Source organism: Rosa rugosa, chromosome 6 (genome assembly GCF_958449725.1).
Source record: "Rosa rugosa chromosome 6, drRosRugo1.1, whole genome shotgun sequence".
NCBI lineage: Eukaryota > Viridiplantae > Streptophyta > Magnoliopsida > Rosales > Rosaceae > Rosa > Rosa rugosa.
In genome coordinates this window covers 6,017,353-6,029,506 of record NC_084825.1, presented here as the reverse complement: position 1 = coordinate 6,029,506, position 12,154 = coordinate 6,017,353, and the positions used below count along the sequence as shown (strand labels likewise).

At 38.4% G+C, this 12,154-nt stretch overlaps 2 protein-coding genes and 1 long non-coding RNA gene across 3 annotated transcripts; all 3 read right to left on the bottom strand.

Moving 5' to 3' along the window:
* Positions 1 to 628: 628 nt before the first annotated feature.
* Positions 629 to 2,758, bottom strand: LOC133717115 (transcription factor ORG2-like). Its single transcript, XM_062143763.1, has 3 exons — positions 2,170 to 2,758; positions 1,611 to 1,979; positions 629 to 1,515 (listed from the first exon to the last, which is right to left on the bottom strand). Exons 1-3 carry the CDS (start codon positions 2,467 to 2,469, stop codon positions 1,450 to 1,452), a joined length of 735 nt encoding a protein of 244 aa, XP_061999747.1. The 5' UTR covers positions 2,470 to 2,758; the 3' UTR covers positions 629 to 1,449.
* A 2,158-nt stretch (positions 2,759 to 4,916) lies between these two features.
* Positions 4,917 to 6,266, bottom strand: LOC133713930 (transcription factor ORG2-like). Its single transcript, XM_062139954.1, has 3 exons — positions 5,904 to 6,266; positions 5,351 to 5,722; positions 4,917 to 5,250 (listed from the first exon to the last, which is right to left on the bottom strand). The coding sequence occupies exons 1-3, from the start codon at positions 6,201 to 6,203 to the stop codon at positions 5,185 to 5,187; spliced, it is 738 nt and encodes a 245-aa protein (XP_061995938.1). The 5' UTR covers positions 6,204 to 6,266; the 3' UTR covers positions 4,917 to 5,184.
* A 1,256-nt stretch (positions 6,267 to 7,522) lies between these two features.
* On the bottom strand, positions 7,523 to 10,680 carry LOC133713931 (uncharacterized). Its single transcript, XR_009848334.1, has 3 exons — positions 9,420 to 10,680; positions 8,669 to 8,744; positions 7,523 to 7,736 (listed from the first exon to the last, which is right to left on the bottom strand). It is a non-coding gene; the product is annotated as an uncharacterized LOC133713931 (long non-coding RNA).
* Positions 10,681 to 12,154: the final 1,474 nt, after the last annotated feature.

Below are 12,154 nucleotides of genomic sequence, written 5' to 3'. Positions count from 1 at the left end.
AATAGGATTCTTGGTTCAGTCATTATCGATTTTAGTTTTTGCTTGTAATCTTTGATACTGCATTTTTTGAATAAAATAAGGTATTTCATATATGTGTTCTTTTGTTTTAGCATTATTTTAATTTCTGAAGTCTTGCAAATTACAGTTTTTGAACTTTAAAATATAAATGTGTGTTATCAAGTGAACTTTTCTGCATTGAAGAATTTTGCAGGTTCAGTTTCAGTTTTCAGTTAAGCAAATACCAGTTCACTAGTGTTTTAGTTTTTGCTGTCAAGATTTTGAATTGTCAAAATCATTCTGTTGGACTGTGAGCATTGGATTTTGCAGGTAGATATACTTATCCAAATTTTGCTCTTATTATCACTTTGAGCTTATGTGATTGCAGTATTTGATGTTAGTGATCTTTAATCAGTCTGGTTATTTAATCAAAATTGGTTTGAGGTTCTGCATTATTTTCTGCAAATTGACCAAGCTGAATGAGCTATGAGTTTTTGTGTATTTCAGTGCACACTTCAGTTTGTTGTCTATATGGGATTATTGGTTCAGTTGTGTTGTGTACAGACAATGTTAGTCCAAGTGGGAGAATGTTAGAATATGTGGACTTAACATTATCTAAATCACATTGAGATAAAACCAGTTGATTTAATCCTATGTAAATAACAAGAAGTACATGAATATAACTCTAATTCCAGTTATCTACGTGGGTGTATATCTCCTAGTAGAAGTAGGGAACTCATTTGTAATCAACCTGAATTACATTAAGTATTTGTGATAGATTCTAAGTCTCCTATCAAGATAAACATGAAGCAAGTATTGGACTCCTTATGGGATGAGTCTAGCTCGGGTTTATTGGCCAATATAAATAGGGAGCGAAGTCCCTGTATTCATCACCGTTGTCAAGCATTTTGTTCAGCCCCATTCTGAAGCTTTTGGTGTTGACATACAGAAGGCTTTCTGCTCTAGTTTTGCTACTATTCATTCTCGTTTCCCGTTGCTCAAGATGTCTAACCTTGGTCAAGTTGTTTCTGCAGGGATCCAGAGCGCCAATGATGCAGGTGGAGTACTAGTTCCATTAGGAAAGCTATTCTGCAGTTTATGTGTGGATGTTGTGCAGCTGGTTTAATTCATATTGTGTATGTGTTGTATGATATGATCTTGTGTTTGATGTGTTGGTTGATGCATCATATAGAATTAACATGCGCCACTTTACATGATACACAAACACATTATTTCCAAACTCGACTTACTACTAAACTTCATCCTCTTTTTCCTAATATAGCTTAATAGCGCAATCTCGATCTCCATGTATTCATGGCATGTTTAATGGTCGGTGTTCTCTGCGTAAGTGCTTGCTTCACTTCAATATGTGGATAGACGAAGCACCAATGTGGTAAGTAGTAACACATTAATTTATTAGAAAGTCCTCTGGAATTAATTTTTCAGTTTTTCTCATGCATAGAAGGACATGAGCCTCTCGCTTAAATTCTCGCATTCCAACCTATAGAACATATCTACCTGTAGAAAATGCAAATTTGAAAACGTAAACGATCCACTACTTCTAGTTTGTTTGTATAAACAAACGAATGAGAGTTCGGGGAAAAAAAAATTACCTGGAAATGTAAATTATAGAAGACCCTCCCTCCAGAGGACTCAAAGGAAGAAGCATTTAGTATTTCAAGCCCATCCTCCTCCAGACTATGCAAAATCCGAGAGACGAAATTGTGGGAGGACTTAATTGTGGATATTTGAATTGCAACTTCACTATCACTAAGACGAGTTGTTGAAACAGCTGATAATGAGCTCCGATTCCTCCGAGCTGTGCTTTTTACTTTCTTTTCCTCTTTCAAAATTACATTTTCTTGCATAGAAATTTTCGATAAAAGCTCGTCTCTTTTTTGAATTAGTCCCTCCACTTGCTGCTGGAGCTCTGGAATGTATTTCAGCACTCGCGAAACTGTGGCTGGAATGCTTAATCTTTTCTGTATTAGAAAAAATATTTGTGAAGTGTTAGCAGGATTCAATACTTACCAAGTTACTAGAAAAATGATACGACCAAATTAAACTGTGTGTATGTAATGCTCTAAAACCATACCTTTAGGCTTCTTTTTAACATGTTTAAGAAACACTAGTTAATTAATTTGAGGGTATAGGAAAGAAATCTATTCATACCGCGTGATCTGCGGGAACCAGTGAACGTAGTGATGAGTACAAGTTGTTGATCTTCTTGCGGCGGTCACGCTCACTAGCATTGTGGTTAAGCTTCTTATCCACTGAAGAAATGTTGGACTCGCCGCTGATTGCAGTGGATGGCGTAGAGTGATCAAGCTGATCAAACTGTGGCTGCAGAGTTGTAGGAAAATGAGGAAGCGATGATTCTGCTGAGAAATAGTTGTTGTGGTCATGACTTATGGGATGATCCTCCAAGGGCCATCCAATTGTTGAAAACAGAGGAGGAGATAAAGCCAACATGATGAGATTTGAGATTGATTAGTTTGCTGAATTGAATTGAATTGCTGGGACTGATTTGCTATATAAATTTAGTAGATCATGGCAGTCATATGTATACAAATAGCCGTCATTTTCATGGTTCACCTCAGTATCATTAAGTTATTCAAAGCTGATGGAGTCCATACACTTATACTAGTAGTAAAAACCTGTTGGTCTTAAAACAATCAAAATTTTCATTACAATGAGATGGTTACGAAAATGACTTGCCAACTTCCCCAGCGTGTGTGTGCTCGTGTCTGTTGTTTCCATAGATCTATGTGGCTTAATTACTATTGTTTATAAAACGGTTTTGCAGATCGAGTTGGCAAAAATGGCTCGCGTGGTTTTATATGATCATTTGAACAACCTCTCCAGACTCCATTTAAACCATAGTCCGCAAGACCTAAATTGATTAAGTGCTTGTCATGCATTTTCTGTTGGCTGAGAATTTTGCGCAGAAATTAAATCTTAAACCCTAAACCCAGTCAAAGCATGCAACTACTAGCTAAACAGGCGGCGAATGTCTGTGTGAAAAACAATTCGTACAGATATGCGAATGAAATGACAAGAATTTAAATAAATAATTGTAAAGTGAATGGGCAACAACATTCCGATTAATGTATCATGGTAATGGATCAAGCAAGGCAGGCAATGACAATTTGGGTGCCAAGGGGGTGGAAGTGCAGATAGCGTGTGTCGTGCATAAAATACACGAGTTTGGGAGAGACTTGATCACTGATTCCACGTGCCTAAGCTCTGTTTCTGATGGAGACCTCATCTCTTTTATTTCATTACATTAATTCATGGTTTCCTTCCAAAGCTTATCAACCAATTAGCAAACTAATTAACAATATATATATATAAAGATTTTATCCAGAGCGAGGCCTCGCTTTGAAATTTCAGAGCGAGATTAGGGTTTAGGGTCACTTTTTGGTCTCATATTCACATCTCGTCCATTCAGTTTTTAGTTACTAATGTATAGATCATCTATGCAAAATTTCACCCAAATTGATGATCTTTAAGGTATCTAACTCACTTAAACCAGTGGACGAACTGAATCTGTCCAACCTAAACCGTACTAGCTTTAAGGCAGTTATCAATGCCTGAACGACCATCAATTTGGTTGAAATTTTGTGGAGATGATCTATACATTAGTACCTAAAAACTGAACGGTCGAGATGTGGAAATGCGACCGAAAAATGACCCTAAGGATTTTCCCTTACTAGTCATTTTTGACCTTCCTTGGAACGGAAGACTGACACACGAGTGACCGGTTTGATCCATTTCTTTATCTCCCCGTAAATCATATGTTTATAACAATAGGGACAAAATTTTCTCAATTCCAATCAATTAGGCATATCATGTCGATTCTTTTGAGTGTCCTGAAGTTCTTTGTAACGTTGTAGAGTTTCTTAACTCTTTGTGCAGTTTCATGTTGGTTAATTAACTGTATTTTGAACCACGGAATAAAATCATTGGCTTATCAAAGTATCAATCGAGCCATGAAAAAGATTCAGCAAAAGACATAAACAAATCCACTATCTGTTTTACGTCAAGCAATACGTAGAATAACTCTGAAGATAGTGGAAGGTCTTCAGTACACGGCGTTTGACTTCACATACCACTGAGATTGGACGATTTTGAGTGATAAATAACTGATCCCACATATGCATGGTTGAAATTGCATATTTGTTGTATGTAGATTGACTTGCACCACCGTGTATAAAAAAAAAATTTCGCGGATATAGCAGTAAAAGCAACTTTGAAGCTACCATTCCGTAGATACACATGTCGGAATCTTTTTTTTTTTTTTGTTTAACAATCATGTCCATGTCAATGTCATATATCATATAAAACGAGTTCGGAAAGGGAAGCGCCACAACGCTTCCCTTTTAATTTGCACTCCCACAGATATCTGCCGGAGGAATTCAAATAACACGATTGCAATGGCTGGAAAATTGTTTTTTTCACATGACAACACTGCTATTCTCACACTGAGTTTGTCATTCTTCACTTCAAAATCAGTATTTTATTATTTTCAATGCAAAATGATAATGCAAGACCGGGGAGTAGGAATAGCTAGCATTGCCATTTCTCTCAGTCACTGACAAAAGTTAGATTACATCCTCTTTGATCATGAAGTCAGTGTCCATTTTTGTCGTCTCATAGAGTTTCATATCAAATTAGCGCTTAGATTACCAGATCCTGGACACAATCTTCCTAGCCTTTTCTTTTGTGAGATTCACAAGACTTTCCAAGAATCAGTGTATCTAGCTTGTTCAAATTTTGAACTTTGTTCTGTTTTTCTTTCCCATTAGGATTTAATTTGTCACCCAAGGAACAGATTTTAGGGTTATGATGTTTGTCTGGTTTTTTTTAACTTCATTATTTTCATGAATCATTAGGGTTATAATGTTTGAAAGAGGAAAGACTAGTTAATTGCATTTATCTACATTGTGCCATTTTATATGATACACAAAAACATTACTTCCCAACTCGACTTACTACTAAACTTCATCCTCTTCTTCTTAGTATAGCTTAATTGGTCATAAATTCTCTCCATGAATTCATGCCATGTTTAATGGTTGATATTCTCTGGATAAGTGCTTGTTTCACTTCAATATGGATAGACGAAGCACCAATGTGGTAGGTGGTAACACATTAATTCATTAGAAAATCCCCTGGAATTACTTTTTCTCATGCACAGAAGGACATGAGTTTCTCTCTTAAATTCTCGCATTCCAACCTACAGAACATATCTACCTGTAGAAAATGTATATATTAAAACGTAAATGATCAGTTACTTATTAGTTTGTAACTTTGTATAAACAAATGAATGAGAGTACCGGGAGAAAAAAAGTACCTGGAGATGTAAATTATAGAAGATTCTCCCTCCAGAGGACTCAAAGGAAGAAGCATTCAGTAATTCAAGCCCATCCTCCTCCAAACTTTGCAAGATCCGAGATATGAAATTGTGGGAGGACTTAATGATGGATATTTGAATGGTAACTTCACTATCACTAAGACGAGTTGTTGAAACAGCAGATAATGAGCTCCGACTCCCCCGAGCTGTGCTTTTTACTTGCTTTTCCTCTTGTAATAGTACTACATTTTCTTGCTGAGAAATTTTCGACAAAAGCTCGTCCCTTTTTTGAATTAGTCCCTCCACTTGCTGCTGGAGCTCTGGAATGTATTTCAGCACCCGCGAAACTGTGGCTGGAATGCTTAATTTTTTCTGTATTAGAAAAAATATTTGTGGAGTGTAAGTAGGATTCAATACTTACCAAGTTACTACAAAAATGATACGAACAAACTGTGTGTATGTAATGCTCTAAAACCATACCTTTTGGCTTATTTTTTACATGTTTTAGAAACACTAGTTAATTTGAGGGTATAGGAAAGGAATCTAATCATACCGCATGATCTGCAGGAACGAGTGAACGTAGTGATGAGTACAAGTTGTTGATCTTCTTGCGGCGGTCACGCTCACTGGCATTGTGGTTAAGCTTCTTAGCCATTGAAGAAATATTGGACTCACCGCTGATTGCGGTGGATGGCGTAGAGTGATCAAGCTGATCAAACTGTGGCTGCTGAGTTGTAGGAAAATGAAGAAACGATGATTCTGCTGAGAAATAGTTGTTGTGGTCATGACTTATGGGATAATCCTCCAAGGGCCATCCAATTGTTGAAAACAGAGGAGGAGATAAAGCCAACATGATGAGATTTGAGATTGATTAGTTTGCTGAATTGAATTGAATTGCTGGGACTAAATTGCTTAGAAATTTTATAGATCATGACATTCATATATATCTAAACAGCCGTCATTTTCATCGTTCACCTCAGCATCATTAAGTTATTCAAAGCTGATGCAGTCCACACACTTAAATTACTTCTAAAAACCTGTGGTCTTACAACAATCAAAATTTTCATTACAATAAGATGGTTACGAAAATGACTTGCCAACTTCCCCAGCGTGTGTGTGCTTGTGTCTGTTGTTTCCATTGATCTATGTGGCTTAACTATTTGTTTATAAAACGGATTTGCAGAGTTGGCATAAATGGCTCGCATGGTTCTATACGATAAAAACAACACAGTTTGAAAAATCTCTCCATTTAAACCGTAGTCCGCAAGACCTAAATTGATTACATACTTGTCTTGCATTTTCTGCTGGTTGAGAATTTTGCACAGAAATTAAATTTTTCCATAAACTTAATCTTAAACCATAAATGCAGTCAAAGCATGCACTATTAGTAAAGAGGAAACTCATACAGATTTTTAAAAATCCACTAGTATCTGTGTGAAAGATAATCCATACAGATGTTCGAATAAAATGAGTATAATTGGATCTACAAGAATTTATGCATAGTCAACAACATCCGATTGTATCCTGGTAATGGATCAAGCAAGGTAGGCAATGAGGTGGTTAATTAGTTTAAAGTTTTAAACAATTTGGGTGTCAAGGGGGAAGTGCAAATAGCGTGTGTTGTGCATAAAATACACGAGTCTCAAAGAGACTTGGTCACTGATTCCACGTGCCTAAGCTTCTGTTTCTGATGGAGACCTCATCTTTCTTATATCATGGTTTCCTTCCTTATTAACTAATTAACAATATGTGTGTGTGTGTGTTCTTATATATAGATGACATTCCCCTTCTTGACATTTCTGCTTCTATTTAATTACTTTCCTAAACTAAATGGTTTTTCCCCTTGCTAGTTTATATGTTTGGAATGCACGTCATGAACAATTAATAATAGGTTCTGATCAAACTGCAGTATCCAATTTCCAAAACATCTGAGGTATGTTGCTTCAATTTTTAACATGTCAGATGAGTTTTCCATCTAATTTTTACATTCTGACTAAATGCATGCTGGTGGTTGAATGGTTGGCATTCAATATATATACAAAATTAGGGACCCTAAATCCTAATTTCACTCAATTAGGGACCTTAAATCCTAATTTCAACTGTCACGCCCCGAATTTTGAATAATTAATTCAAATCCGAAACATGAATAATAACAATTACAATTAACGTCCTGAATTTTTTTCTCACAAACAACCACACTTCACACCTCTCAATATTACAATAAATCAAATCCTCAAGTTAATTATTACAACACACTCTCACCAAATCAAATTGTAAGGCTCAATGAGCTTAACTCACCTCACTATTACAAATGCTGTAAAACTATAACAAATACTCTAACCCGCACGATCACCGTCCTGATTCTCCTGACCTGTAGGATTACCCGCTACACAATTTGAATAGTGTACCGGGATTGCAACAACACAAACCCGGTAAGCTTTTGACAGCTCGTATGAGTAAATGAAAGGATTGCACGATTTAAAGTAACCAAATCAACTCAAGCATAAATTTAACTCAAGTATTTTCTTTGCATAATAATTGAAGTGTACAACGTCACTTCAAGCATCAATCAACTCACATCTCAACATGACTACTCAAAAACAAACAACTGTTTACTCAATATATACTCACAGGCTTATGATTTATTTATATAAATCATCCCATGCAGTATATTATACTTACAGGCTTATGATTAATTAGATTAATCACCCCATTCAGTATATCATACTTACAGGCTTATGATTAATTATATTAATCACCCCATTCAGTATGTCATGTCATACCCAAGGGCATATGATAACTCGTTTATCCCCCAAGCAGTATGATGGCAGACAGACTAGAGCTCTAACTGTATCGTAAAGTGTCACCTGGGCCAAGGTTCACCTTACGAATGACTGCTTTTCTCAATTCACTCGACTCCTCATTTAATTCATCTCAACGACTCAACTATCGCACTTTACTCAATTACCCATTATCATAGACAACACAACATCTAAGATAAATCACATATTCCAAAGGGTAATGCTCAAAATATAACTCAGTAAATTACACCATCCAATATATATTCCACGTAAATATATATATACGTAGTCACCCACACAAGAGTGACCACTAATACCAACTATAGTTCACATGCAATAAAATCTAGAAATTCATTTTTATAGTTTAAATACATTTTACTTACCTATGGACCGTAGTCGATCAAGTCCATATAATTAAAAACAAATATTTATTTTCATAAAACAATTTCCACAATTTCTCAATTAAATAAAATCACCGAATTTCGGTTCGTGAATGAACCATGTGCGATTTACTCACCTCGATATTCCCGCTGCGTCTTCAATTCAACACAATACACACCGAAATCGTTCACCCAAGGGAGACCGTCAATCACCTAATCACACATGACCTTAACTTAGCCAATAGCTCAAAAAAACATACTCAAACGACAATCCAACGGTCGGATCAAAATTAAATGATGATCCAACGGTCGGATCCTCACGGATCGCCTTTAGGATCACCCCCCAAAAATCATCACGAAGATCCAACGGTCGGATCTTCCTGAATCGTCCTTACTAACATCTTCACAAATTTATACGAAAATCCGACGGACGGATTCTCACGAATCGCCTCCCTAATCACTGTTTTGCATTTATACGAAGATCCAACGGTCGGATCTTCGCCCATGACCACACAAAGCCACTGGGACAGTCATAAGATCATCATATCAAAACTACAAGTCCATCTGACGGTCCTAACTTCACAGATCACAAATCTAACGATCGAAATCGATCTAAACTTAAAAATTCATAACTTAATCATACGATATCCAAAAATTGCGTATAATATATCAAAATGATCGTATTGAAATATAGAATCTGAAAATGTACAGAAACCATATTTTTGATCCCCGGAGGTGGCCGGAAAGGGCCGCCGGAGTTAGTGGCAGAGCCGCCGCCGACCACCACCAATGGTGTCGGGGCCGGGCTGCTCTTCTTCCTCTCATCATGCTTAACAACTTTCATAACTACCATGTAAGCTGAAAATGACCGGAAGTGGTTGAAATTACCTAAAACAGTCGAGGTGGCCGGAATTTTTCCAGAAACCGGCGAGAATTTGCAGAAACCGGCGAAGCTCCGATCAACGTAAAAATGTCCTCCTTTCGCTTCGATTCCTTCAGGAGACTTGTTCAGAACTTAAAGACGAACTCACTGGTTCAAGAATCACTCAAAACGAAGCTCTACAGCTCGAGATATCTTGATCGAAAGCGTCGGTGGCCGGAAAATTTGCAGAATCCGGCGAGCTCCCGTTCGACGTAAAAACTTCCACTACTCGCTTCGATCCCTTCTGAAGAGTTGTTCAGAACTTCAAGGCGAGCTCACTGGTTCAAGAATCACTCAAAACGACGTCCTGTAGCTCAATATATTTGGATCGATAGCTCCGGTTTCGTTCTTGATTGGGTTTGACTTGCAGCCACTGCTTCGGGCCACGCCGCCGTGTGAGGCTGCTTCTGGGAGCTTCAGGAAGTTGAGGCGAGCTCGAGGATGAAGTTTGGTGAGGATTGATGGCCTGTAGCTCGAGTTATCACAATTGGAAAGAAATCGGGGCTGGACGTACCCGGTCTCTTCGCCGCCGTTTCCGACTGTGCCGTGACCCAAAACCGCTGCAGGTAGCTTCGCAAGGTTGAGATGATGCCACTGGAGGTTGTCCGGCATTGAATGATGGCCTGTGGAGGAAAAGAGAGCTTGGAGAAATTTTTGCTTTGTTTCGGTATCTTTCGGACGAGAGAGAGTGAGAGAGAGAGGTCGATAGAGAAACGAAAAAAAGAAACAGAATGATGGCTCTCCGACAAGAGGAGGACCGTTACAACTAAAGGGAGGGGTGAGAAAACTAAAGGAAGGGTGAAATGTTTGTCTTTGATTCTTTCACGAGATGGTATTATTCCTCTATCGAGGTTCGTATTATTCCTCCGACGAGTTTCGTACAATTCCTCTAACGAGGTTATTACAATCTACCCCCCTTAAAGGAATTTCGTCCCGAAATTCAAGCACAAGTTAATTGCTCTCGATTACGGTTAACCTAACCATCGAATCTCCATCTTTCCCAAAACTGTAGTAATCTACAAAGCCACAGCCCTTTGTATAAAAATACATTCCTATGGCCACTAAATCCTTTCATCACGATGTAAATTCACAAAACAACTGCTCAACATCATTCCACATCAATTACACAAAATCATTACGTGGATCATCACATAGATCATCACATAGATCTTCACATAGATCATCTCATAGATCATCACATAATATTGCTTCTTTAAAACCAAATTTTTTTAAACACCTCCACAACGTCTTCTTATTCCTTATGGACTTGGGAGGGTCCACTAGCACACGTTCACTCAACAGTGATGATGGCTTGGGCTTGCTCATTCCTTGGGCTAAGCATTAGGGCTGGCCAATTGGGCTGAAGAAACCGAACCATCCACATTTCGAACCGGCCCGAACCAAATTGGGTTTAACATTTGGGCCTACCATTCGGGCCGAACAATTGGGCTTACTATTTGGGCCTACCAATCGGGTCGAACAATTGGGCTTACTATTTGGGCCTACCAATCGGGCCGAACAATTGGGCTTACTATTTGGGCCTACCAATCGGGCCGAACAATTGGGCTTACTATTTGGGCCTACCAATCGGGCCGAACAATTGGGCTTACTATTTGGGCCTACCAATCGGGCCGAACAATTGGGCTTACTATTTGGGCCTACCAATCGGGCCGAACAATTGGGCTTACTATTTGGGCCTACCAATCGGCCCACCAACTTTCAGCTCGACTACGGTATGAAATTGTACATACCGTAGGTATACCGTATATATGTATGCATACCGTATAGACCGTATATACATATGTATACCGTACAAACCGTATATATGTATGCATACCGTACAAACCGTATATACGTATGTATACCGTACATACCGTATATGCGTCCGTATATCAAGCATATACGAAATCCAAAAATATTTGTAGGAGGTAAGGTTCGAACTCCCGACCTCGAACACGAAGGTTTTGCTTCCAACCACTGAAGCAAGAGCTGCCTTCATTAATATATGCTCACGTGTTATATTTATTATGTTATAAGCGACATAAATAAAATAACGGGGGAGGCAAGGTTCGAAACCTCAACCTGCTGTACGAAACCTTTGTCCCCAACCACTGGAGCACAAGCTGTGCTTAATATAACGTGTACAAATGTTATACTTATTATGTCATAAGCGAACATAATAAAAATAAACGAGAGGCAAGGGTCGAACCTCTGACCTCTTGTACAAGAGCTTTGCTCTTCAACCACTAGAGCACCAGCTGCTCTCGTTACTATCCATGCAACTCCTTTTATTTATTCTATCATAAGCGATAGAATAAAAACAAACTGTCGGTACACTCCACGTGCCACGACACGTCTCTTCCGTGATTTAAGGAAAGCAGATCACTTTCGGCGAAAGCTGTCTGCCACAGCGTCTCGAGATTCGCTCGGTCCCCTTACACGCTCTCCACGCGCCAACAGCTTTTCCGTGTTTTCGGGTGACTTTAATCCAACGCGTAGATTGAATCTCAGAGATCGCCCATCCAACGGTGGAGATCTGCTCACCTTGTTCTATAAATAGGTGCATTCTGGAGAAAAACTGTTCACACCAAAGAAAAGAAATTTTCCCCAGCCATTCTCTCTCAAACTCTTCAGCCTTCCTCTCGAAACTCAAATCCTTTCTTCATCAATTTCAATCCTTCTCCTCCCGATCTTCTCTTCC